The 26,023-nt window shown below is 44.9% G+C and overlaps 1 protein-coding gene across 5 annotated transcripts; it reads right to left on the reverse strand.

The window, feature by feature from the left end:
- TMEM116 (transmembrane protein 116) lies at nucleotides 1-25,996 on the reverse strand. Of its 5 annotated transcripts, none has more exons than XM_089489964.1 (11): nucleotides 25,919-25,996; nucleotides 24,121-24,167; nucleotides 20,755-20,818; nucleotides 18,570-18,710; nucleotides 13,312-13,416; nucleotides 9,165-9,214; nucleotides 6,945-7,028; nucleotides 5,655-5,772; nucleotides 5,216-5,360; nucleotides 4,138-4,211; nucleotides 1-2,425 (listed from the first exon to the last, which is right to left on the reverse strand). In XM_089489964.1, exons 1-11 carry the CDS (start codon nucleotides 25,988-25,990, stop codon nucleotides 2,213-2,215), a joined length of 1,113 nt encoding a protein of 370 aa, XP_089346090.1. In that variant the 5' UTR covers nucleotides 25,991-25,996; the 3' UTR covers nucleotides 1-2,212. The 5 variants fall into 5 exon arrangements, with proteins under 5 accessions (XP_089346090.1, XP_089346089.1, XP_089346093.1 ...); XM_089489963.1 differs by lacking the exon at nucleotides 25,919-25,996 and adding an exon at nucleotides 24,553-24,950; XM_089489967.1 differs by lacking the exon at nucleotides 25,919-25,996 and adding an exon at nucleotides 21,482-21,668 and having other exon boundaries at nucleotides 24,121-24,366.
- Nucleotides 25,997-26,023: the final 27 nt, after the last annotated feature.

Raw genomic sequence — 26,023 nt, forward strand, 5'->3', positions numbered from 1 at the left:
GTTGAACAAACAGTGTTGAACAAACACATTGTCCTTGTCTCTAGATTTTGAAATTAAGAAAATGTCCTTATAATGCTGTCTTTGTTCAAATAAATCTTCAAATGTGTTCCATTGGAAAGCAAGGGGGGAAGGTTTGTGCTGAATTAATTTAATTTCATTGCTTGGAAGTCACATTCCATACTCTGTAAACTTGTCAGATACAGTAAATTGTTCCTGCCCGATCTTTAGAGACCATCTGAGGTACCAAATAGTAAGACTGTTCCTCTGTGAGTTCCAGCGACACTGATTTGGGCCTCGTATGATTTAATTCACAGCCATACTCAGCCCTTGGAAAAGTTATTTTCTTGAGGACTGCAACTCTCAGAACTCCTCTGCCAGCACACTGCTGGCCGTGGCTGTAGCCTAAAAAAGTAATTTTTCTAAGCTCAGCAAACTGAAAAAGGAAGCACCCGTGAAAATTTTAAACTTGGTTATCTAACTAGACGTCTACATTTTAAAGAAATATACTTTCTACATCTCCTCCCTGTGGGCAACAGAAAGGTGTTGCTGGACTACAGCTCCTATCAGCCCCAGTCAGCATAACCAATGATTAGAAACTTGGCGAGTTGCAGTCCCACATCATCTGGAAGGAGGCAAGATTGCCACTCACGAATGATAAGTTGGAGCCAGACACACTTATCTTAGCTGCCCTTGAGTCATCCCCGACTCATGGCAACCCCGTGGGTGAGACATCCCCAAGACCATTGCTCCGCAGCCTCTCTACTCAGGGCCTGCAGACTCAGGCTTGTCTCCTCCCTGATTCTGAGGCGCTCCACCTAGCATGCGGCTAGTCTGGTGGCAGTAAAATAAGGCATGCTTTCTTGGAAGGAAGTATGGATACAACAGAGATACTTTCTTCTGAGTAAGCCCCCATCAGATTGCACAACGGCCCTCCTCAGTCCCAGCTCTGTGCAAACAAACACCAAGAGGAGAGGGTGGAGGAATTGCTCCTGAACGTTCGGGTTTCTAGCCACACCTAGCAGCCAAACAATTTCTCTTGGAGCCAACATGGAGGTAGGAGGGACAGAGACCCAAAGGATCTGATGAAGAGAAGGGATTGGGGCCTTACTGGTGACATTTTGTGCTTCCTTCTTCATTTTTAACCATCTAGACTTCATTCCAGCTACCATCATGTCAAGCTCTAAGCCAAGATGGGCATCTGGGGATGGATATGGGCTCCTAATAACACCATCCTTTGGTTGTTTCCCAACTTCTGTACAAGTTTCCTCCTCCCCTATTCTAAATGGTTGCCTTTTCTAAGGCCTAGTTCCTGACAAGAACAGCTTTATGGTTTAAGCTAAAATATGTTGGTCCCACTTCGCCCTGAAAGGGACCATTTCTCCAACATGAACACCCTCAATTGGCCATAACTATCCACATGAACTCAAACGTGCCTGGAAAATCATTTCTGGTTCGGGGGGAAAAAAACAGTTTCACAAAAGATAGAATTCTGTAGACTGCATCTGTACTCTAGAGGAGACACAGTGGCCTAGGAGATGTCTTATCTTAGAGCAAAACACAGTGGGAGGAGGGTTTCTGAGGGATGGCCTTGTTTTACTATCAAACAAGAAATAACACAATCAATGCCAATTAGAAAGAATAATCCCTTATGCTGGCTTTATCGTATCGGTAATGTTCCATGAGATCTATCAGCAACATCACATCCAGTTCCTGGGAAAGCTTCCAAGACTGAAAACATGTTAGACTGCAAAGAAGGTTCTTCTCTCCCTGCCTCTACTAATTCTTTGCCCGTTTAATAAATATCATTTGTCAGTTAAACAGAGAGGAAGCGAGGAAAAGTTTTCACCTTCCTTGTGCTTCGGTAGTCCAGGTTTCAGTTGTCTGGTTTGATCAGACACTCAAGGGGTCATTGGGCCCATCTCGCGATCCTACTCTTCCAAGGTGCTCCCAATACTCTACTTTTTAACTGTTGTAGATCATGCAGATATACAGGATGAAATGGGCCTTTCCTGGAATTATAGAGTTGGAAGGGACCAAAAAAGTCATCTAGTCCCATGCATTGCACAACGCAAGAACTACTGTGCAGGGCCTGAACTGTTGCAGCCCCCTCCCAGACCACAGACAAGAACATTGTGGCAGTAGGAGGAGGGGGAGAATAGACTTGAAGTAGTCAGGCTGGAGAGGCTACTTGAGCCTCCAAATGTGCTCTTGCTCATAAAACGGTGGATGTGGATGTGGAGGATGCCTTGGCTCCCATCTTGGAGTCGGCAGGGAGTGTGCTGGCATAGAACCTCTTCTGGGAGCGCAAGAGTGGTGTCTGTGTGTCGACATCTCGGCAGGCCTTGCGTTTCAGACAACGGAACATGTGCTGGGTCCAGCCGTAAACGGCACAATTCAAGAGTCCCTGGGAAGATGCTGTCAGGGCCTGGGAGGAAAAGGTATAATTTGTAGAAGGAAGATGTTGTGTAGAAACAACAAAATCATCTGGTGGCATTTTCACGACAAATTGGATTTGGCATAATGTGGTCTCTCCAGCCCACTTCATCAGATATATCAAGGTGCTGTAATGGTTCAATGAGAATTCTGTAGAGCCACGTTCTAGTTCTTCTGGGCCATTGACTGGTCTCTCTCTCTCTCTCTCAGCTTGACCTACCTCAAGGTTGTTGTGAGGATCAAGTGGGAAGGAGGAATACGCTCCTGCCCACTATCAAGGAAGCCACCTGACAATAGCAGCAGCAGCAGGAGCATCCTTATACACTGCCATTTCTCCAAAACAGACTCGCTTCAAATTACAACGGGGACAACTCCTAACAGTACATAACAAAAATCTATTTCTTCTCCAGCTACTGTTAGGTTCAGAAGGAGACCCAGGGAAGCCCAAAGGAGCTGGTAGATGATGTCAATATCCTGCCAGCCAAAAAGTCCTGGGACTTCATTCCTCTGAGTCCTGGTTACACCACTGATCTGTTGTTGTGTGTCTTCAAGTCATCTCCGACTTACGGTGGCCTGAAGGTGAACCTATAATGAGGTTTTCTCGGCAAGATTTATTCAGACGTTTGCCACTGCCATTGTCTGAGGCTGAGAGTGTGTGACTTGCCAAAGTCATCCAGTGAATTTCACGGCTCAGCAGAGATTCGAACCTGGGTTTCCAGAGTCCAACACTGAAATCATCATCTCACACTGGGTCTCTTACAGGGACAAAAAATGTCCCATGCTGTCTGGTGCCATGATGCCAAGAAGCAGATATGAACTGGGATCTACACTGCTTACACATACCTTAAATATCCCACTGCATAGCTATGTTAGAGCCAGTGTGGTGTAGTGGTTTGAGCGTCAGACTAGAACTCTGGAGACCAGGGTTCAATTTTTCATTCAGCCATGGACACCCACTAGGTGGCCTTGGACAAGTTACACACTCTCGGTCCCAGAAAAGCCCATGACAGGGTCGCCATAAGTTGGAAATGACTTGAAGGCACACAATGGTTATGTTGCCCAAGCCTAATACTGAATACAAAAGTAACGCAGTGTATGTAGATCATTGGCCAATGCACATGAGGCAATGAGCATCGGCATGCTACTCTGTGCAACTTTAATGGCCCATATGCACAACTCTGCTTATGCCCTTGTCAGTTGGATTCAACCATTGCACCTCATACAAAACCTTAACTCTACATGCACAGAGCAATTTATGCTTGCATATCACAGACAGGATGCCAGACAGTATGTGCTACTGTGTCAACCGGCTGGTCTGATTTTGGAGAAAGGGGGGGGGGGACACTGGAAATCTTAGTGGATTTGGGAAATACAAAGATATTTTAAATACATTAAACTTCAACCATAACCACAGTGGTAACCCTCCCATGAATCCCTGATACACTAGAATGGCAGTGTAGGTTAAGAAACACCCCACAACTGACTCGATACAAGTTTTCTTTAGCCTGGTACATGCCAGTTCATGAAATCAATACACTGCCCTGACATTTTGATAGTGAAGGGTAGGGTATGCACATTTTAAATAATGACATGATATCACCCTATACCCCAATCTAAAACCTAAGCTTGAATGATTAGAAAAATGGAGCCAGTCTCTTTGAAGGCTTTAGTACTGAGATGTTTCAGTGGAATAGAAACACTTACCTCTAAAACACAAAGGACCATGTACAGGGTGCCGTTATACTTTGACGTTACTTTGACTAGTCCAAGGATAAAGGCTGTGAAAAAAGAGAGCAGGAGGTGAGAAGCAAGAGAAAACAAGAAACAGGATGCTATTGCAGCCTGCTATTCCTCTGGCTGACCAGGTTTCATATTTTAAATCAATTTCCATTCTGGGGGTGTAGCAACAGGGAGCAAAATGAAAGCACTGCCTTTCCATATAAGAATTTTGCCCCCCAAAATGAAATGTTCCTTTAGTTCCCAAATCTCTAGCACTGTGGTAACTTAAAGCTTCAGCTAAGCATTTAGAAATTGGCACCCAAAGAAAAGAGACGGGATACAAACCGCCGCTTTGCGGCGTTCCCCTGCCGTTGCCATTTGCTCCGCGAGGGAACCGTAGCAGCCAAACCGCGCGGCTCCCGCGCGGAGCAAAAAAGAAGCTCCATTTCGGAGCTTCTTTTTGCGGCGCCTCTATGATGTCGCGAGGCGCCGCTGGCGCATTCGCGACGTCATAGGCGCCGCGACACATCTGGACTCTATGCGTCCAGTACGTAAAGATGGCGGCGCCCATGTGGAAGGGGCGCCGCCATTTTGTACGTATTGTATACGTACTAGGGTTAGGGGGGTGCGGAAGCACCGCTCCTTCCTAACCCTAGTACGTATACAATACGTACTATATGGCGGTTTGTATCCCGCCATAGTGATCCAGGGGAAACAAATAGGGTAAATTAAACAGTTCTAGACGTAAAGGATTTTCAGTGTTTTGTTCTATAATGCTAGAAACTGGGAAAATGAAGGAAAATTTCATGCAGTCAGTGATATGCAATGTCAACTAGGTGGTTGCATCCTACAACTATCTGATGGCCTCTTAATTTTTACAAGAGCCCTGGAGAAATATCATCTGCTAAATGTGTGATTCATTTAATAAAACAGATAATTTGATTACAAGAGAGAGCTGGCAGAGGGCTACACTGGATCGTGGCATTATATCAGAACCTTTTTGTGAAGGAGCAGAGGCCAAAAAGGCCTTTATGGGCTGTCATCCAGCCGTGACCTTCCATACCTGGGCCCCAGCAGCAGAAAAACACCACAGGATATAAAACCACTCCTTGCTCAACCATCTTGATCATTGCCCACTGCTGGTCACCCACGTAGCCTGTCGAATTCACAAATCTCTTGTACAAGGCTCTGGCTCGGATTAGCAAGACCTGTGGGAGTGGAGGAGAGAACACAAACTCAGTGACAAAAACTCCTCCCTCACCGGCAAATCCTAGTTGCCCCATCCAGTTTAGCACAAATAGCACCACTGTGGCCTGCTAGAAACATTTAATTTTGCATTTTCATGTGCACCCAGATGTAGAGAAGAAGGCAACTAAAAGCTAATAACTTAACTAAAACAGGGGTGGCCTATGGGCAACATATATGGTGGCTTCCCGATCTTGTGTGAAAATCTGGCATGGCCTAATGCTGATCTTTAGGGGATCAGCTCCTGTGACACTTACCAGGATCATGAGGAAGCTGGCTGTGAATGAAACAAGGAAGACACTGATGCTGTAGAAATACATGGCGGAGCAGGGAGGCAGCTCGGGCCTGCTCAACTCTATGTACATGAGGAGGCATCTGAAAGATAACAGGAGAGAGGAAAAGGCCCAAGCATGAAACATTACTTACCAGTGACCTTTGCCATCTTGGGAATGAGTTTCACAACTGAACTCCAGGCATTCAACAGCTGGCCATATTTTTGGACTTCCATACGTCTGCTTCTTCTGCCTTCTTACACTCTCCCCCCCCCCCCCCAGCTGCATTTTCAAACCACCCAGATCAGGGGTGGACAACTGTGAGGGGCCAGTTTTGCCACAGGACCCTCTGGGAGGGGCATACAAATGGGCAAAAATGCCCAAAGGAAAGAAAAACAGAAATGGCTGGAAATCCACATTTGATTTGGAAAATTTGGTTTGTTTTTTTTTTAATGTTAAACAGCGAGAGGGGCCCTGGCACTAGCCCACTAACCTATATAAAAGCTGAATTGATGCTCCAGGAGAGGGAGGTTGCCAGAAAAGGGATAGTCCAGGGACCTGGGAGGCATCAAGGGCCATAGGAATAGCCTTCAGGGCTATGAGTCCAGGGTGTGCAGTGGTTAAATGCCTATACTGCAGCCACTCACTCACAAACCACACGGTTGTGAGTTCAATACCAGCCAGGAGCTCCAGGTAGACTCAGCCTGGCATCCTTCCATAGGTCACTAAAATGAGTACCCAGCATGTTGGGGGCAATTAGCTTACACTTTTTAAACCGCTTAGTACATTGGTATGAGGTATAGAAATGTACTTGCTATTGCTATTCAAGGCCACATCTGTTCTGAGACCGCACTGTTCAACCCTGGCCTAGACTGATGATGAGTCCTTCAAATCTTAAAAACTTGCATACTTAATGTGGTCCTCATTTGTCAGTGAGTTCCATATGCCTTATGGATCTGGGTTATTTTGCGGGGGCGGGGGGGGGGGCTACTTTATTACTTTTTCCAGTGTTTGAAAAATAACTTGGCATTTTTCTCCTTGCTTTTCCATCCCTTTTCCTCCCACTTAAAAGCAGATAAAAAAAATCTCCAAATGTCTCTAAAATGCCTGTCCAAAGTAATTTTTAAAAGTAACTATGAAACAGTTCTTATTGAACCAATAACGGCCCTTCTTTTCCATGTGTTATGTTACTTTGGAAACATTACTTTCTTGCGTGTTCATTATCCCTCCCCGCCAATTTCCCAAATTCATTGAGATGCAGGCAGATTGACTCACCTATGTTTCACAGTGGAGTTTTGGTAACATTCGTATTGATTGCCCAGCCCCAAAACAGGAACCATTAACAAGAGAGGGATGACACTGGAGGAAGAAATGGACAACAAGCCCCACTGAATGCATCTTTTGAGTGAAAGCAAAGAAATCTTATAATTGGCCATGGATATTATTATTATTATTATTATTATTATTATTATTATTATTATCCTTTATTTATAAAGCGCTGGAAATTTACACAGCGCTGTACATACAATCTTTTTAATTAGACGGTTCCCTGCCCTCAGGCTTACAATCTAAAAAGACATGACATAAAAGGAGAAGGGAAAGGTGGTGGGGCTAGTAGGCTAATACATATAAAGTACATAGCAACACAGGAAATGGTTCGATAAAACAGGCACCAAAAGAACATCAAATAGCAAGCGACAATTATGCAATGCCTGGGAAGGCTTCTCTGAACAGGATGGTTTTCAACTCCGTTTTGAAGCTGGTTAAAGACGTGATGGCTCTTGCTTGTGGGGGAAGAAGGTTCCAGGAGTGAGGGGCAGCAAGTGAAAAGGGGCGAATCCGGGATGGGGCAGAGGAAATCCTGGGCTGGGACAGCAGACCTTAACTACCAGAACGGAGGGCCCTGGTGGGAAGGTGAGGAGAAAGAAGGTCTGATAAGTAAGGAGGGGCCAGTCCATGGAGGGCTTTAAATGTCGACAGCAGGAGCTTATACTGAATGCGGAAAGGGAGGGGGAGCCAGTGAAGGGATGCCAACACAGGAGAGATGTGGTCAGAACGGTGGTTGGAAGTGATAATGCGTGCGGCTGAATGCTGGACAGAGATTAAAGGACGGAGGTGAGAAAGAGGAAGCCCAGCCAGGAGGACGTTACAGTAATCAAGTCATGAGATCACTAGGGCATGGCAGTAAAGGCAGAGAGATATGGTCGGATTTTAGCAATATTGTACAAAAAGAATCGACAAGCCTTGGCTGTGGTCTGGATCTGAAGGATACACGACAGAGAAGAATCAAAGATAGACCCAGGGATGTAGCTATTGGGTGGCAATTAGGGCACTGCACCCCAATAAGAATTCTGCCCTCTCCCTCATGAAATTTTCTATCAGTCTTGATATTTTTTATCCTAGAGTTTTCATGGCAAGATTCCTTCAGAAGAGCTTTATGTGGGGAACTGGCTTATAAAGGCTGCATCTCCACTGCAGAATGAACGCAGTCTGACACAGCTTTAACGGCCACGGCTCAATGCTAAGGCATTCCGGGATTTGTAGTTTTGTGAGATAATCAGCCTCTGGTGCTACGAATACCAGGATTCCCTAAGATGGAGCCATGACAGTTAAAGCAGTGTCAAACTGTATTTAATTTTGCAGTGTAGCAACAGCCTTAGATAAGAGAGGCTAGCCCTTAGTCTTCACAGTGGAACTCTACTGCCCCCTTGCGTCTCCTGACAGTGCCTAAAGAAGATGCTGCAGTCTTGCTTGTGCCCATTGGCACGGGTGGCACTCTACACCCAGCACAGAGGCAGGGAATCTGAAGATAAGAAATCTGGACACTTAGTTACTAGCTTCCCATCCCATGTTGAAACAGTGCCTTCAAAATACTCTGCAGTGCACCACGTTGCCTACAACCTGCATTCAAAGCCACCTTCTAGGAGTATTTCTGCCTATGAGCTAGCAGAGAGGCAAGCCACTTTGGTGGGTCTTTTCTGCCCCTGGCACCCTCTCAGGGCTGCAGGGACTACCAAAAATGCTCCAAAACCCTCACACCCCAAGAAACGACCAGAAGCCTGTTTCCGGTGTTGGAAAATTGGCATTCTTTATATTACACAGTACCTGGGGGGACTTGTAACTTACTGAAACATTTCTGGGAAAGGCAATTCGTGTTTGTGAATTTTTTTAGCTAGGGAAAAAAAGGCAGTTTGAGGGATTCTGAGGGGATTAGGGGGTCCTTTAAATAAGTCTTATTTTGACCTGGAATGCCCGGATTCTGATAGCTGTAGTTCAAAAGGTTACATTTCTAGGCCCTTATATCAATAATAATAATATAATAATAAAGCACCATTGATATACATGGGGCTTTACAACAGAATAAAAGATTAATAACTACTTCAATATACAATGGTACACACACACACACACACTCTTCTATTCGGTGTTTTTAAAAGCATGATTCCACACATCTCTGAACAGTACATCGTCCCTACTGCAGAGGATTCAACTCACCTAGACAAAATGATGGCTATTCGACCCATGTGATTTGTAGAGCTTAAAACCTACAAGAGAGGAGGAAAAAACACATATGCAAGAATTAGCTCCACTTTTTCTCTGATATTCAGGTTGTTGTGGCTTTTCTGGCGGGTCTTATTTTCTCTTTTAAATTCAAGATAGGTACTTGTCCCCACTTCGATATGCAAAACAATTTAAGACGTGTACCCAAACCCAAACCATCTCTCAGGCTAGGGAGAGAAATGTTAAGGAAAATGTTATCCCATGTATCTTGACCACTAAAAAGTTAGATCTTCACATATTTTTTGCAATACAAGCATGAGTGTCAACAGTGTTCCAAGACTCTGGAGTGCCAAAGGTGTTTTTCATTAATACCAACTTCAGAATCCATGCCAGAATCTAAAGAACAAGTTCATAAATTATAGTTCTACTAATGTGGTGAGTTAAATAACAAACACATTTTGAAGTTCTTCCCTGACATGTTTCTGCTTCTAACTTGCTACAGATGTCCTTGAAGAGCAGAAAGAAATGGGTTTGCTGCACTCCTCAGAAGCCAGATTTAATCCTATTGAAGGACCCCAAAGCCCATCCAGTCCAACCCTCTGCCATGCAGGAACACACAACTAAAGCACTCCTGGCCACTGGCCATCTGACCTATGTTTAAAGAAATATAAGGTTGTCCATCCCACTATTGAACAGTTCTTATAGACAAAATGTTCTTCCCAATGTTTGGGTGGAACCTCTTTCCTTGCAATTTGAATCCATTGGTTCAAGTCCTAGTCTCTGAAGCGGCAGATAACAAATTCACTCCATCTTCTATATGACATAGAATCATAAAGTTGCACATACCATTTTTCCTGCCTATATTTATATTTATCCCTGTTGAGAAGGGGAAAATTCTGAGCCAAGAAAAGAGTAATCTTGCAACTGGCATGCATTACGCACATTCAAGAAATCTGGAAAATTTTCTTTGTTTGGCATGGCTTTCCCCAGCATATGCTAGTTGCAAGGAAAGATGTTCTTGATCATTGAAAATTCAATGAGCCCTTTTGGAGGCTTCCTCTTGCACAAGCACTGTAAGATATTTCTTCCCATTCTTAGGGGCTAGGAATTTGAGACTTTCAATAATGTGGAAAATTCTCAGGATGCTAAATTTGGCTTGATGCATTGGCCTTGTGCTCCCTAATAACTGATTTACAAAGGCATTCTGCCTCTAATCTGGGAGAGAGTAGGTAGCCATCCTGCCTAGTAGCCAGTGATGATGCTAGGTTCCATGAACATATTGCCTTCTGAAGCTGTCCAAGTTGGCAACCATCCCTAAACCTTGGGGCAGGGAGTTCCACTGCTGAACACACTGCCGTGTGAAAAAGTCCTTCATTCACCATTCAGATGACATTTTTTTCCTGCAAACTACTAGATCCCTTTCTGGATCAGCCACTGTCAGCATAGATCCCATCAGTCTATCTGTGGCATTGGTCTGCGTTGCTCCAGTATAGCCAGATTAACGGAGGCTATACTGGTGTCCACTCAAAATGTTACGAGTTGATTAATCTAACAGATTAATTGACAAAACACCACTGCTCAACTAAGTTGCTGGTTCTCACTTTACGAGTCCTAAGAAACAAGCCCTAACGTGAGCACTCTGGGGTGTCTGTTTGATCAGCAAAGGCGGAAAGATAAGAACTGGGCACATTGCTAAGACTTCTGGGTAACAAAAGGAGAGAGACAACGGTGTTTCTCACCCCTGAGGGAGTGGCAAAGTGCGCACCAATCCGGCTTGCGTATCTACCAGGAAGCCCTGTACAAAGGGCCCCTTGTTCTTTCCATGAAGGGTGGTGTCAAAGAAACAGCCGATTCTGGGTTTAGCCAGGTGTAAAGGGATTGCTGCTGGTCCCAACACAAGTGAAGTATTTATTTAGTTTGTTCTCTAGGTTGGTGTTTTCTCGGAACTGCATCCTTGTCTCTCTATTCCCAAAGGTTGACACTTGCTCCTCAAGAGTGTTGTTCAAAGATGGGTGACGTCAAAAGGGGAGACCATGTGGTCCTCTCTGCCTGGACCAACCTGCTCTGCTGGGGCAGTTGGAATAGTAAGATCTTCGCTTGGCAACAAAAGGACAGCAGGCTACTTTAGCAATGCATTTCTGCCCTGGTAGGGGATGGGCTAGATGACCCTTAGGGGACCCTTCACACTCCATGATTCTATGAGTCACGTTTCTGGAAAGGAACCCACTGACAAATCAGGAGCCAGTGGATCCCAAGCCCACACCCTCTGAAATTTCACCACTGAAAGAATGTTTTAATGTACATTACTTCCTTACTGACACAAATGACACTGTTCCAAAGTTTTCTCTGGTTATTGCTATTGTGTGCCTTCAAATCGTTTCCCTAAGATGAACCTATCATGGCTTTTCTTGGCAAGATTTGTTCAGAGAAGGTTCACCATTGCTTTCTTCAGAGAGTGAGAGAGTGTGATGTGCCCAAAGTCACCCAGTGGGTTTGCATGGCCAAGTGGGAATTCCTACCCTGGTCTCCAGAGTCACAGTCCAAAGCTGAAACGACAACACTAGGCTGGCTCTTTATGTCATACCATGCAACAGTCCCAATTTGGCAAGGACCGTCCTGATTACACCATTGGCTGCATCTGTACTGCCAAAGTAATCTAATTTGACACAGCTTTAACTGCCACAGCTCAATACTATGGAATTCCCAGAATGCAGCCTCAGTTATCCCACATTTTCAGCTGCTTTTAAAACACCCCAGTTTCTATGTCCTCCTCCCACTTTCCTCCTTTGTCCCCAAGTTACTCAACTGCTGCAAACTGAGTTCTAAGCACAGGGGTAGTTTGTACACAATGACCTCAGTAGAAAGGAGAGGAGGGGCAGAATCTTGCCCTTCCCAGTAGGCTCAGGCAAAAGCAAACTGCTGCATCCCCTCCTGGCTTGTATGTTCTTTCTCATTAGTAACATTTGACCTCTTGACTACTCTGTGCTGTTGCTTGGCCACATGTCAGAGTTTTCATCTGTGAAATACTGGAGAGCATGGTATGTTACTGTGCTTATTCTGATCCAGAATTCTTAACTTTCTTTTTGAAGACTGAATGAAATGCCAAGATTGAAAGGAAAGGGCTGGCAAATAAAAATCTCCACTGCTCTGCAATGCTACCCTAATAATGGAGAGGAGGAATATGGCAAGCTGTCCGCTCCAACAAATCAGCTGATCATCTTCCACTCTTGGGCATATTACAGACCAATGATTTATTTACTTTTTTGCCCGTAGTAAATGGTTAACCAAAAGAGCTTCTTTGTTGTTCAGTCATATTCACTTTCAACCTGATAACCTAGGTGGACCATGGAAACGGTACTTTCGAGGATGACCCGAATTCCACAATCAGTATGGCCAGGACCCAAAGTGGTGGTGGGATGCTGGGAGCTATAGTCCCAAAAGGGACTTTTCCAAGCTCTGATTCAGGCAGTAAGAAAGCAGCTACAGCCAAACTATCCAGTAGATTTAACAGAACATACTAGGAGGGAGGGATTTAGCCGCCAAGAGTTATCTCTCTTTGTGTCGGTGACATTCTGGAAGGTCCCTGTGCTCACACGTCCATGTTGTAAAAGTTTTAATGATACCTTTTAACTTTTACTTCATTTGTAGGGTGCATCATCTATTTTCACTTTCAACAGCAAAACTACCCTGCATAAACCACACAAGGTGTGATCAAATACCATACTCTACCTTATGAAACCGCCTGTGTTTTCAGGTGTTCTGGGGAGGCCCTTGCCTCTCTCCCACCACCAACCACACAGGTACATCTGGTAGGAACATGGGAGAGGAGGCATTTTTGGTGGCTGTTCCCAGGCTCTGCAACTCCCTTCCCAGAGAGATTAGACTGCTACTCTCCCTATTCTCCTTCCAGACTTTTTTGTTTCAACAGGCCTTTGGAGACTGATTGTTTAGAAAGGACAAGCCTTGTACTGGATTTTCTGCTATTTTGTTGCACTCTTATGGGTTTTTTAATGGTTCATTTTGTGAACTTTTAACTATTTTTTTTAAAAATCTTTTGTAAGTTGCTTTAAGTCTCTAACATGGAAAAAGGTGGTATATAGATAAGTATCATCACTATCACCCTCATCCAAGCAAGACTTACCTGCAGAGGTTGGCTGTGGAGATTCTGGTTGTATTTCACCTTCAGATCGGTGTAAAGGTGCCAGGTGTAATTGACGGTGTAGAGGAAAGAGGCAATGTAGAAGATCTGGAAAGGCAGACATTTGATTGGTTGGGCTGTATGAAAAACTGTGGGTTACTCTAAAAGAAATGGGTGTGCTACAACATTTGATTGTCCTGACACGTCTCCTGTACAAGAGGACTTCCACAAGAGAAATGGAAAGGCTCCATTTTATCACCCTATCTGTTTAATTTATTTACAGAACACATCAGAATGTAGGATCAGATTCAGAGGAAGAAAGCATGAAGATTTGAGGAAGGAACATCAACCATTTAAGATATAAAGACAGCACCATATTACGTGCAGAAAATAGCAAAGACTTGGACTGACTACTGAGGAAAATCAAGGAAGAAGGGTTACAGTTGAACATTAAGAAAACAAATGACCAAAGATGATTGACATAACTTTAAAGTAGATGACGAAGACTTCAAAATACTAAGATTTTCCATACTTTGGTTCAGTCATTAATCAGAAGACTACAGTCAAGAAATCAGAAGAAAACTACAGGTGCATCTACACTGCAGAAATAATGCAGTTTGACAACACTTTAACTGCCATGCCCCTTCAGGGGTTGTTGCACTGCATGTCCCAGCAGTCCTAGCCCACAGAGCCCATGGGTGACGAATGCTGGGAGTTGCAGTCCAAGAACATCTGGAGGGCCTCATGATTCCCATCCCAGATTTAAAGAGGCTCTCCGCCTGGCGCTGCTGGGCTCTGATGGCTCGTTCTCCCACCAGCCTGCCTCTTGTTCCACCCTTCATTATAACGGTTTTGCATTTTCCCCTCATTATGCTGGTCAAATGGAGTGGAAGGGGGCTCAAAGGTTTTCTAGGCCATTGGGATTTAATTGAGGGGAGAGGAGGTGAACTGCATCACAGGCTGCGTTTGAAGGAGCAGGGAGTCCACATTTGGACAGGGTCAGGATGGGAGGGGAGAGAAGGAGTTCAAGACCTCAGCAGTTGTCCGGGCGGGGGGAGCTATGAGGACGAGACACCAGGAACTATAACTAACTTAAGGAGAAAGAACTTCCCCACCTAAGTATCATGCAGATTTTTTATTTAAACCATTCCCTCTTCTACTGTGGGCTTGATGTGAGCGAGGTACTTTTTTGCTAACTCTCTCAATATGAAGTGTTAAGGGAATTGTGCGATGCAAGTATAACATCAATACCATGAGTAGACTCTCAATAATATCAGCATTACAGTTGCATTTGTCAATAGATTTCTCCAACAGTTGTTGTTAGTTGCCAGCAAGTCAACGTAGCATAGCAGTTTGAGCATGGAACCATGACTCTGGAGTTCAGGGCTGGATTCCCCACTGGGCCACAGAAACCCACCAGATGATCTTGGGCAAGCCATAAACTATCACCCCCCCCCAAAAAAAAAATCCCATGATAGGTACACCTTAAGATTGCCAGAAGTTGGAAGTGACTTTAAGGCACATAACAACAACAACATCTTATGGCAGCCCTCTGAATGAAAGACCTCCAGAAACCTTGTTAATCAATTAACTTTCTCAGGTCCTGAAAATTCAGGGCAGCTGTGACTTCCTTGCCCCAGTCTATCCATCTGTAACACCATCTTCCTCTTTTCCTATTGATTTCAACTTTCTTGCTATTATTTGTTGCTTTTAGTTATGGTCATCCTATGAATGAGAGACCTCGAAGATATCCCAGGACTGTGAGCAGTCCTGTTCAGGTTTTGCAAACTCAGGACAGCCATAGCTTCCTTGATGGAATATATCCCCCTTGTAAGGCAGTCTTGCTCTTCTACTACTGCCTTCCCTCTTACCAAGCATCATCATCCTGTCTAATAAGTCATGTTGTCTCAGGCTATCCCCAAGTATGATGGTCTCAGTTTAATAATCTTGGCTCCTAGTGAAAGTTCAGGCTGGGTTTGTTCTCAGACCCATTTATTTGCCTTTTGGCAGTCCACAGCATCCATGGAACTCTCCTAGCACTACATTTCAAATGAAATTATCTTTCTGTGAGCTTCACTGTAAAGCTTTCCCAGCCATACGTAGAAATTAGAAATTCTATGGCATGGATGGTTCTATGCTACTATGGCTTTGGTATTTAATTATCTGTCACTGCACTTGAAGATCTTATCTAGTTTCTTCATAGCTGCCTTTCCAAGGCTTAGGCTGTATTCACACTGTGGAAATAATTCAGTTTGACTCTGCTTTAACTGCCCTGACTCAGGATGGAACCATGACAGTTAAAGCAGCGTCCAACTGCATTCAATCTGCAGTGTGGCAGCATTCATATTTACACACGTTTTAGAAGACCTTGCCATTGAGTTAACCTCAAAGATGGAGAGGCCATGGTGCAAGCAGAAATGTGGTTGGCTTTTGATGGCACTCTCTGCCTGTTTCATCTCTTCACAAGCAAAAAATACATGTTTTGTATGCAGCTGAGATGCTCTGGCTTCTGTTAGGAGCCCAAGCTGCTTCCAAGGAACCCAAAAGTCTCTTGAATGCAGCACCAACCTCAGCAGGGCGGGAGGGGGGCATGGAGGCATGGAACAGGGGAATTTCATGGAGGCCAGATGTGTTCCAAGGCTGACTTTGCTCAAATGGAAAAGATGAACTCATCAAAACAGGAAAATGAGCTTTCCTGGCGTGACTGGTGATACACAGACAGCAGTAATCCAACTGTTTAGAGAACCACCCTCCCATTTTTAAATGTCTTTCTTTTGTTCTTTCTTTCCTTCCTTCCCTCTTTTCAAAAGTTATGGATAACAGCTCTATAATGGATGATAATACTTCTCAGTATTATCATTTCTTATAACCATATAACTGGTTATAATATTTCCTCTAACTGTATGTCTTACAACCATATGACTAGTTTTACTATTTCTTCTAAGGATCTCATATTTCCTCTAACTACAGAATTGGCTATCCATATTCCTATAACTATACAACACTTCTTGTAAATATAAACTTGGTCATTGATATTTCCGACAACTTTCTAACATTTATTGAAACCATATATTGATTATATATTGATGATTATTATTTAGCTATATAACATTTCCTTGGGTTATTAATATCTCCTGTAACAATGTACCATTTTTTGTAATTTGTTGTAATGTATAATGTGTTGTGTTTCTTATAACTACATAGTTTTTCTTTGTTGTTTCTGCTATGAGCCTTCATTCAAGTTGACTATGACTTGTGACAGGCTAACACATTAACCGATAAATAAATACATAAAGATGTAAAAACCATTATGCAAGCACACAAGGCTTTGTCCATACCAAAACGGAACTTTGGAAGAGCAGAAAGTTCACCACTGCCTAAGCAGCTAGTGCATTTCATCTGCAATTTTTTCGATTCGCATTCTTGCATCTCTAACCCTCACTCACACTTTTCAAGGCAGTGCTTTTGTCCGGAGATTCCTCCCCCTGTCCTGAGGACTGGAGAAGGGGAGCTAGACCCTGAGACTTTGGAACCGTAATGCCAGTGGCATGGCAATATCATTAAGGCAGGGCAACCGAGACCCTGTGCCTGCTATCCCAAATCCCTAAGAATCTTTGCCAAGAACAGGCAAAGAGAGCAACCCTCACCCCTCGAAATCCTTTTGAGAGAGAGAGGAATTTGCCACTTATCTGTTCAGCCTGAGGCCTCCTGTGAATGGCCGTTTCTTATGTACCTTAGACGTTCTTGCTATCTGAATATCCTCATATAACCTTCAGGTATGACTTGCTGTGAATTTGGGAAGTTTGCAGGATGGGGGGGGGGAGTGAGACACAGAAAGAAAAGTGTTTGCCTTGCATATTGTAGCGGCAGAATGAGACCACTGATCTTTTGTACTCAGGCTCAGTGGTTAATGTACGCTTGTTTTGACAGCAGCACAAGAGGGAGTCAGAAGCTGATGCCCGCCAAGCTAAGTAGGACAGCCCCGGTCATTCATCAAGCGGTCCTTTTACAAAATAAATCAGGCCTGGGAAAGTGACTTCTTTTGGGCTACAACTCCCAGAATCCTTCATCTAGCATATTAATATTTGGTGTTTTAAAATATAATGTTCATAACATATAAATATACACAGAAGAGCTTTTTAAAAAATTAAATATTTTCAGATTTCATCCTTTCTTTAAAAAGCTAGAGGGTGTGATGCATTTAAAATAAAACATGGCAGACTAAATGAACCATAAAAATATAGGCTGGTATTCAGTGTTGTAGTTACAGATTCAAAACCTAGTTATGAATCCATAACTGGTCTATATTTATATTCAGTGAGACTACATAGAAAACTGAGTAAATGCCACCCCAGCAGATGTAACTAAGTAGGTGATCTAGGATTCCAGCAAATAATTTTGAAAAGCTATGCCTGCAGACATGGTCACTGATAGAAGCAATTGCTTTGGGGCTTTTAACACAGAATAGGAATATACAACACTTGCTTTTGAAAATGGATGTTCTTGCACCTTGCTTTTAATTTGCTTGTTGCTTTGATTAGGATAATTGCGTGTGTAATTACTTGCCTCTGGGTTTTTGTTGTGGTTTTGTAATTCTTGTTGTGAGTCACCTTGAATCTCAATTCTGGGAGAAAGGAAGCCTTCTTTATTTAGCTTTACATCAGTGAAGGAAATCACTTAGCACCTCTTTCAGAACACCTCAAAAACAGGGTTTCTGTTCCCCTACGCTAGTCATCTAGTCATACCACTGGTGTTATTGTTCCCAGATCTCAGGCGGAATCTCAGGGTAAGAGCACTGCCTTGATCCATGTGGGTATATATTTTCCTCATTATTTTTGGCTCTGAAGTCTCAGGAACTGGGGTAAGCAATGGGGTCAGTGTCCTCCCAGACCCTGAGATTGAAAGTCAGTGTAAAAATCCCCTGGAATGTTTGTAAATTGCAACAATTTGACTGAAAGCAATTAAGTATTGCAAAGTAAGCCATCTGTATGGCCAAATAAAAGACCACAGGAGGGAAAACCAGGATAGATAAATACTCATACATGGCTTGCAGAGAGCTCTTGACTGAAGGTCTGCATGCAGTTCTTGCCTCCCACCTTCTGCCTGGAGCTGTTAAACGGGTGTCTTGAGATCTGGCAACACTACTTGGCAACCCTAATCAGCATACCCAGCTCATTTGCCCCTTGGGTTTGTAGCCATACTCCTGGGCACCAAAGCCACTTTTCCTCAGGCACAAGCCAAAGGGGGAATGCTCTTCTCACCTGTCCCATGGTTTGCAGGTTGTAGCAAGCAACTTCTTGGCTTGTTGTCTCAGTGGCCTCTTGGCTATAGAGGAGAGCCCCAGTGAGCCAACACACCCCCAAAAAGAGATCCGAGAGGCTCAGGTAGAAAAGAGGCCGCACCTGGGGAAGAAACAAAGCAAGCGGTTATGTAGCGGGGACTTCAGTCACCTTCCATTGGCGTAAAAGCCCATTTTCTAGATCACAGAACACTGCTGGTTAATGTAAGGAGGGCATCGCTTGGCTAAAATGGAGGCTGGGAGTAGCCGCTTTACTTTTGAGATTTCATTTAAGAGCCACCCTTTTCTCTCTTCTCTCTCCACTTTCCCTTCTCCCTCATTTGAGCAACAGAAAATAGGAAGAGTCTCTTGTAAGATTCTTGTTGTTGTTGTTGTTGTTACTACTAAGGAATCCCAAGGGTCACAGACCAGCTCTCTGTCAGCACATGAATCCACAGCAAGGACAACCCTGAGAGAAGTGGGCTGATATCTATGAAAGCTCACATTAAAATAAAAACCAGTTAGTCTTAAAGATGCTGCCACATTCCTTTATTTCTCCCCCGTCCTCTTCCTTTTTTTTATTCTGCTGTCAAACAGCTATTATACTCAGTTTCAATGTCTCCCAGGTGACACCGATGGGAAAGTCGGACCATCAATCTTCCTAACACCCACAGATAAATCCAAAGATTATCTAAACTCACAATCATAAATATCTAAGATTGCAAGTTACAAACGCCTGCTAAAATAGAATAATAAAAGTAATGAAAAGAAACAGCAGGAGAAGACAGCAACTATAATAATTGTTTATTCCCCCAAAGCTTGGAGCAAAAGTCCTCAACTTACCCTTAAAAGAAAAGAGCATACAGGACAACTGGATCGCCAATGGAAGGAAGTTGCCATTACCAGGGGGCCACCACCAAGAAAGCCCTGCTATGTGTGGTAGCCGTATGGGCTATACTACTAGAGCTATATGGCATTTCACTTCACCTAGGTTCAGTAGGGTATGCTCTACTATGGTCTGTGCTCTAGTTCCGGAAAAGGAGACTGACAGATTATGCTGCATTTATTATTCACCAGAGGAGCTGATCTTTTGCAAAGAACTCTGTTGCAGCTCATCTCTTGCACAGCATCTAACGGTCAAGCCGCAAGAGCCCTGCAAAGGTCAAGACAAAGTAAAGCTAACAGTAACTTCAAGAGACCAAGACGATGATTCACCCACTAGCCTCTGGAGTTAAATATTTGCTTTAGCAACAAGGAGGGAATGTACTCAGCAATTTTAAACATTCTTTGTAGAGACTGCTTCTCCTCCCATCTGAGCATGTTTCATAAAGCGCAATTTGGCTTCCTTTTTCTTTTTATGTCTTTTTGTATTCATTTCCACTCATAATCACAATACAATAGCATATGATCATCTCTGCTTATTTACAGAATTTCGCATTTTGCTGTCCATATTAAATATGCTAGTATCTTTTCCCCGTTTCTTTAAAAACAAGTATTCATATCCTATTCAAATAATTTCTTCTTTTCTTCTTCTTTTCTCATACATAGTTATCGTCACATTTCTTCAACGTGATTTCCAACATTGCTTTCTTACATTTCTTATATCTTACCGCTATAATAGGTCTATATGTCATTAAACGATCTTGTTTTATAAATCTAAACATCTTTTCCATGTTGATAAAACTCCCCCATTTGCTTCCTTTCTATTCTATTCTTCCTTCCCTCAGCCCTTACTTTTCTGTTACCTTCTTACTTTACTCCTTCCTGTCTCTTTCTTCCTATCGCATTCCTATTTTTCCTTCTATGTCTTCTTTCTTCACCTTCTTTTTCCCTTCCTCTTCTCCTGCCTTCTTTCTTCCTTACCTTTTGCCCTTCTTGCCCTTCCTCTTATCATCTACCATTTACTATTACCTTCTTATCTGACCTTTCCAATCATTGAAGTCCTTTTCCCTTTTTATTTTAGTTCTATACATGGATGGCTGCTATATTTTTACTCGTTTTTCTAATTTCAGATCTTGTTTTTCCCTACTCTATTAGATTCTGCTACCTGTTAGCTGAGAATATCCCTTCCCTTATTTCTTTTCCCTCCCGTTATTGTGTATCTTAGTCGGCTTCCTGCCCCCATCCTTTTCTTTTTTTAAAGGCAATAACAAAATAAATTCCCTTACCTCAGGGGATCGGGCTGCATTCTGGAGAACAGCATAGCCGATCATCGAGCTGGACCCAATTACGCTGCAGAAACAAAGGGTGGATTGGTTGAGCTGAAGGTTGTCATCTTTCATTTTGATGGCGCTCCTATGCTTTAAAGGGCTGGATGGCAAACCAAGCAGAAATGCTATAGATTGGGGTGGGGGAGCTCAGGCTCTGGGGCCGACTGTAGCCCTCTCAGGGTCCCAGTCCAGCTCTCTAGGGTTCCCCCTACAGCCACACACCTTGTCTCATGACTTGAGCATTGGGTGGTTTCTCAGATTCTGTACAGGGCTTTCCTCCTATCACCAACTGAGTTTCTGACAGTGAAAGCATTCACCTGAAAGACACTGCTGCTTTAGGTCCCTCCTCTCTGGCTTTTGGCTCACCCCAAGATGTGGGCCCTAAGAATGCTTTGAAACTGAATGTTGCCCTAGAGCTAATGGAGGTTCCTCACCCTTGCTATAGGCCAGGGGTGGGCAACATGCAGCCCACAGGTGGCCCTCGGGGTCATTTTTGTGGCTTCCCAATGGCTCCAGAATGCCCCAAAGGGATCTCTAGGGCAGTGTGGAGGGCACCTGTGCCATGTTTGGAGGTGCCTTGAGGCCCCCAAAGGAAAAGAAAATAAAGCATTTTTTTTTAAATGGCCCCAAATGCCCTCTGGAGTCTTGTCCCAATTTAGACTCAGGAAAAGTAACTTCCACTCACTTCCTGTTTTAAAAAAACCACCTCTCCCCAGGAAGGCTCCTTTGGGTTATTTATTTATTCATTTGGTGGACGTGGGTGGGATGGGGGATTTGTGGCCCTCCAAGGTCTTCTGGAGGGCTAATGTGACCCGCTCGCCTTTCACTTCTGCCCATCCTTGCACGAGGTGAATGTTTCCTCACCACTCTGCCTGCATGCCAAGGAAAGCTGTTATGCATGCTTTAATTTCTCTATAAAAAGCAACAAAAGCCATTGTCATAACCACAATAAAGCTGAGAGGTACCACACTACAGGACAAGTAATGACAGGATCACGGATTTCCAGTGCCTGGGGAAACAGACATATCTTGACTTGGTGCCCAAAAGGCTAGAATGTTGGCGCCATCCTCATTTCCATAAGGAAGGTGTTCCAAAGTTGGCATGCCACTGCAGGAAAGGGCAGAGCGTGGAAACGTTACTTCTTTATTTCAATTGCAACACCCAGGATCTCCCAACTAGCCCAAGCCAGCGGCCAAGGGAGTAGTCCAAAAGAAGTAACCTTTCCAAGCTCTAGAAAAGGCTCCCTCTGCGTATGCATAATGCACTTCTCCCATGGAAATACTTGAAGGAGACTCTCATTTGAAGATTTTCATGCCACTCCTGCTGGCCACCCAACTATTAAAAGCACAGGAGCACTGCCAGAAAAAAAAAGGTTGGTGACTCCAATTAAGGTTTCGCTTTTGCATTTCCAGCCCACTGTGCTCTGCTCTGAGTTGCCACTGTTCGGGTCAATTCATGCAAAGGCACAGTAATGACTGGCATGCGCTAAGGTTGCCAACATTTCCCCAAGGCCCTGCTCCTCCACTTTTAACAGCAGATTGATCTGAGAATGGGAACAAGCCACAATGGGCATCTCCTTCCTGAGAGGCAAGCGGCACCTGCCAATTTCTGCCGATCAAGTTACTTGGAATAGAAAGGGAGTACCCAAAATTGATTTCCTCCCCTGGGTCTCTTGGCCATCTCAACTGATATGCTTGGCACCTTAAAGAAACAAAATTTGATCAAAGGTCTTAAATGTCGTATGGTGCTAACAGTGAGATTCTGGTCCTTTACCCAGAGCACTAAACCCCTGCAGTGTGACCTTTGCCTCCCCACCACAAGGAACACCTGGCAATTGCTCTTCACAACACATGTGCCAGCCGAAGTAACACACCCCTTTCTGGAAGGAGCCCTGACAGCAAGGAAATTCCCAAACTACATGGAGGGAAGGCTCTCGTAATGACCGCCAACCATAAAATGGAACCAATGCGAAGGAGGGTTTCGAAAAGGGATGGGCAAGGGCAAATGTGGTCCCTCTTGGGGGTCTTGAACACCCCCCAGGTGCCCCAGACTGTTCCCTTCTGGCATAAACAGCAGGGGAAAAACAGCTTTTGAATTGGTCACAAGAATCTTCTGCACTTTTAATTAAACCAAACAAACCCTACACTGAGATCCTATATCAGCTACTTAGATCAGTATCACACTCCACTGTTATAGTGCTATTATTCTACCTTACCTCTTGTGAAATTCTGGGGTTTGGAGTTCAGAGAGGCCCAAGAGCTCTCTGGCTGAGAATTCTACATGCCCTTCCCTAAACTGCAAAACCCAGGATTCCACAGAAGGCAGCCAGAACAGTTAAAGTGGATTAACAGTGCTATAACAGTGGAGGGTGATATTGTCCTCAGTGAAGTAGCATCTCTTGGCCCGACCCCTCCACTCCTGCCTTACCAGGCAGCAACCACTGCGAGCGAGCGCAGGGAATCTGTTCCACTGTTGATCGGGATGTATCCAACTGGCGCAATGATCAAAAGCAGGATTCCTGTCACAATTCCTCCTCACATCAGCAATTGCTTGCAATAAGGGGGTAAAAATGTCAACCTGCTGCACTCCAGTTCATAGGAAAACACACCTCCATTGCTCACAGCACCAGCTGCCCAGTAAAGCAGAACTGGGGGGGAGGCTTTTACGATCCCTGTGTATCCCCTATTGTGTGCCCTATTGCCACAAACATAAATATGTAGGGATTGTGAATACAAATCAGTTACAGATGTGTAACTCTGGGTTATGCTTTCGTAACTCTGATTGTCAATTCCAGCCCTAATTCTTCAAAACCAGAAGTGGAATTCTGGACAAAGCCTGGCTTTGTGGTTTGGTAATAAACTGGGACTTGGGAGATCCAGGTTCTCATCCAGCGTGAGCCATACAACTCATGGGGTGATCTTGGGTCAGGTCTTTCCTCTCTCTCCCTCTCTGCCTGACCTACCTCACAGGGTTGTTGTGAGGATAAAGAGAGGGAGAAGCCAGATAGGTCTCCTTGAGCTCCTTTCAGGAAAAGTGGCTGATAAATAGATACATCAAAATGGAAAAACCCTGAAGCAACATGCAGGTCTTTGCACGCACCAAAAGGGATCTTTGGAGGAGCGGAGAAAGTGAACTGTTCTCTAACCCCACCATCCCAGGAGGTTTTCATTGTCTTTTTCTCTATTTACATTCACGCCTCTTCAGATCTCAAGGTGAGCCACACTACCAGAAGTCTGCCACCCCCAAATCCTTAACAGACAAGGAAGAGAAACCAGCAAAGTGAATCAGAGCCATCAGGATATAACCAAAGAAAGTTTGCAGTACCTTAAAGTAGCCGTGACAGCTTGAATCCAGTGGATCACAGCAAAAAACTGGAACGGGAAAGAGAGAGGTTAAAAAGAGATTAATCTCTCCATGTTGGGGTTGCTGTGTGCCTTCGAAGCATTTCTGACATACAGCAACTCTATCCTGGTTTTATTTTATTTTTTAGGCAAGATCTGTTCAGAGAGGATTTGCCTTTGCCTCCCCCTGAGGCTGAGAGAGTGTGACTGCCCAAGGTCACCCAGTGGGTTTCCATGGCCGAGCAGGGATTCGAACCCTGGTCTCCAGCATCGTAGTCCAATGCACAACCCACTACACCACACAGTCTCTCAAACAGTCTTTGATGGGTTAAACACAAGAGGGCCCCTTTTGAGGAATCATCATTCTTGTCCATCCGCTCGCTCTTATCTTTCCCAAGCTTTCTCAAGCGTGCACCTTCCAAATGTAGCCTATGGCATCTCTCAAAATCCCCCACTGCTGTGTTGAAGGATGATGGGAGTTGCATTCCACTGGCCAGGCCAACGGGCAATGTCTCTTCTGGGTCTTCCCTGTTGCTGTCTCTCTCTCTCTCTGCCTCCCTGGGCACAGCTGGAGCCAAGAGCTGAAATGGCTGCAAGCAAGAGATGGATGGCGCATATGACAACAACCCTGCGAGGCACTTACAGGCACAGCCAGGGGGACAAAAGTCTCTCCTAAGAAAAGCCAGTGCCCGCAATGTGAGAAAGGTCCTTCCTTGAGGAGTGAGTGACCCCCCTTGCCCCAACAGAAGGAGAAGCTGCAATGGCCCTCCAACGGTTCCTTTAGGGGGGCATGCCAATATAGCCAGGTGCCCTGAACAGCTGGGTCTGAAATACTGAAGGGGAAAGAAAAAGAACTGTTCTCCAAACCACACTTTTGCATGTGCCCCAGCTATCCCTACAGCTGGCCCTCCAATCTTGCAAGGGCAGGCGCCTGGGTAAGAGCCGGGCTAGGCTCCTCTGAGGGACTCAGTCTCCCTCTCCAGCAGCAAGTGGCCCCAGATCTTGTGGCAGTCAGTCCCACTGGTTAAGCTCAGGAAGGCAGCTTGCCTTCGGTCTCTCCCCAGCCTCCACCATTCTGCTTTGAGGGATGCGCCGTTGCTGTGCGCCTTCAAGTTGTTTGCAAATGGGGTCTTCTGGGGCTGAGAGAGTGCAACTCCCCCAAGGTCCCCCACTGGGTTCCCATGGCAAAATGTGAAATCAATCCCCAGCCTCCAGAGTTGCGCTCCAACGCTCCAAGCACACTGCGCCACCTCTCGAAAGGATGTGATCCCCCACCAAATTCCTATTATTGAGGGGGGGGGGCTCCAATGGTGCCCACACCCATCATCCTGGGCTACATCTAGGAGAGCAAAGGCAGCCCAAGAGCTCTGGCCTTGGAAACACAGAGGACTAGAAACTTGGCCCCTGTGCTGAATGGAAAGCAACACCAAGGAGGGGGGGGGGGGGTTAAGAAGAAGGGAGGATTCCAGGATTTAGAGGAGGGACCTGGCTTCACTTGGTCCACACTGGGGTTAACTGCACCCCTTCTCAGGCTGAGCCCCCCAACAAACCAAAGGGAGCCCCTCCAAATGGGGAAGGCTGACCTGGAAAGATGGAGCCTGAGACCTAAGGCAGGGCTTGCTCAGAAAGTTCATGCCAAGTGCCTTGGACAGCTCAGTTCATAGGGAAGGAGAGGGGACTGCAAGAGCCAGCATCCTCCCCAGGCAGGAAGGGATGCTGGGACTTGGAGTCCAGGACTGGCAAGAGGGCAGAGGAGGCTCTCTCTCTCTCTCTGGACTCACCTGGGGCCAATGGACGTCTGGGGCCAGGAGCCCTTCTGGGGCGAGAGGCGGCAAGGAGCCCCCCAGAGCCATGCTGCCCAGCCGAGAGAGCGCCAGAGAAGCAGG

Source organism: Sceloporus occidentalis, unplaced genomic scaffold (assembly GCF_023333645.1).
Source record: "Sceloporus occidentalis isolate IW3139 unplaced genomic scaffold, rSceOcc1.0.p SCAF_41, whole genome shotgun sequence".
NCBI classification, from domain to species: Eukaryota; Metazoa; Chordata; class Lepidosauria; order Squamata; family Phrynosomatidae; genus Sceloporus; species Sceloporus occidentalis.

Excerpts from the sequence above, each read along its gene's own strand:
- TMEM116 (XM_089489963.1), bottom strand. The coding sequence starts at position 24,753 with ATGCGCCATCCATCTCTTGCTTGCAGCCATTTCAGCTCTTGGCTCCAG. Across the intron at positions 13,417-18,569 it reads ACCTGCAAACCATGGGACAG|ATCTTCTACATTGCCTCTTT; the intron begins GTGAGAAGAGCA and ends CTGCCTTTCCAG. Across the intron at positions 9,215-13,311 it reads TCCACAGCCAACCTCTGCAG|GTTTTAAGCTCTACAAATCA; the intron begins GTAAGTCTTGCT and ends CCTCTCTTGTAG.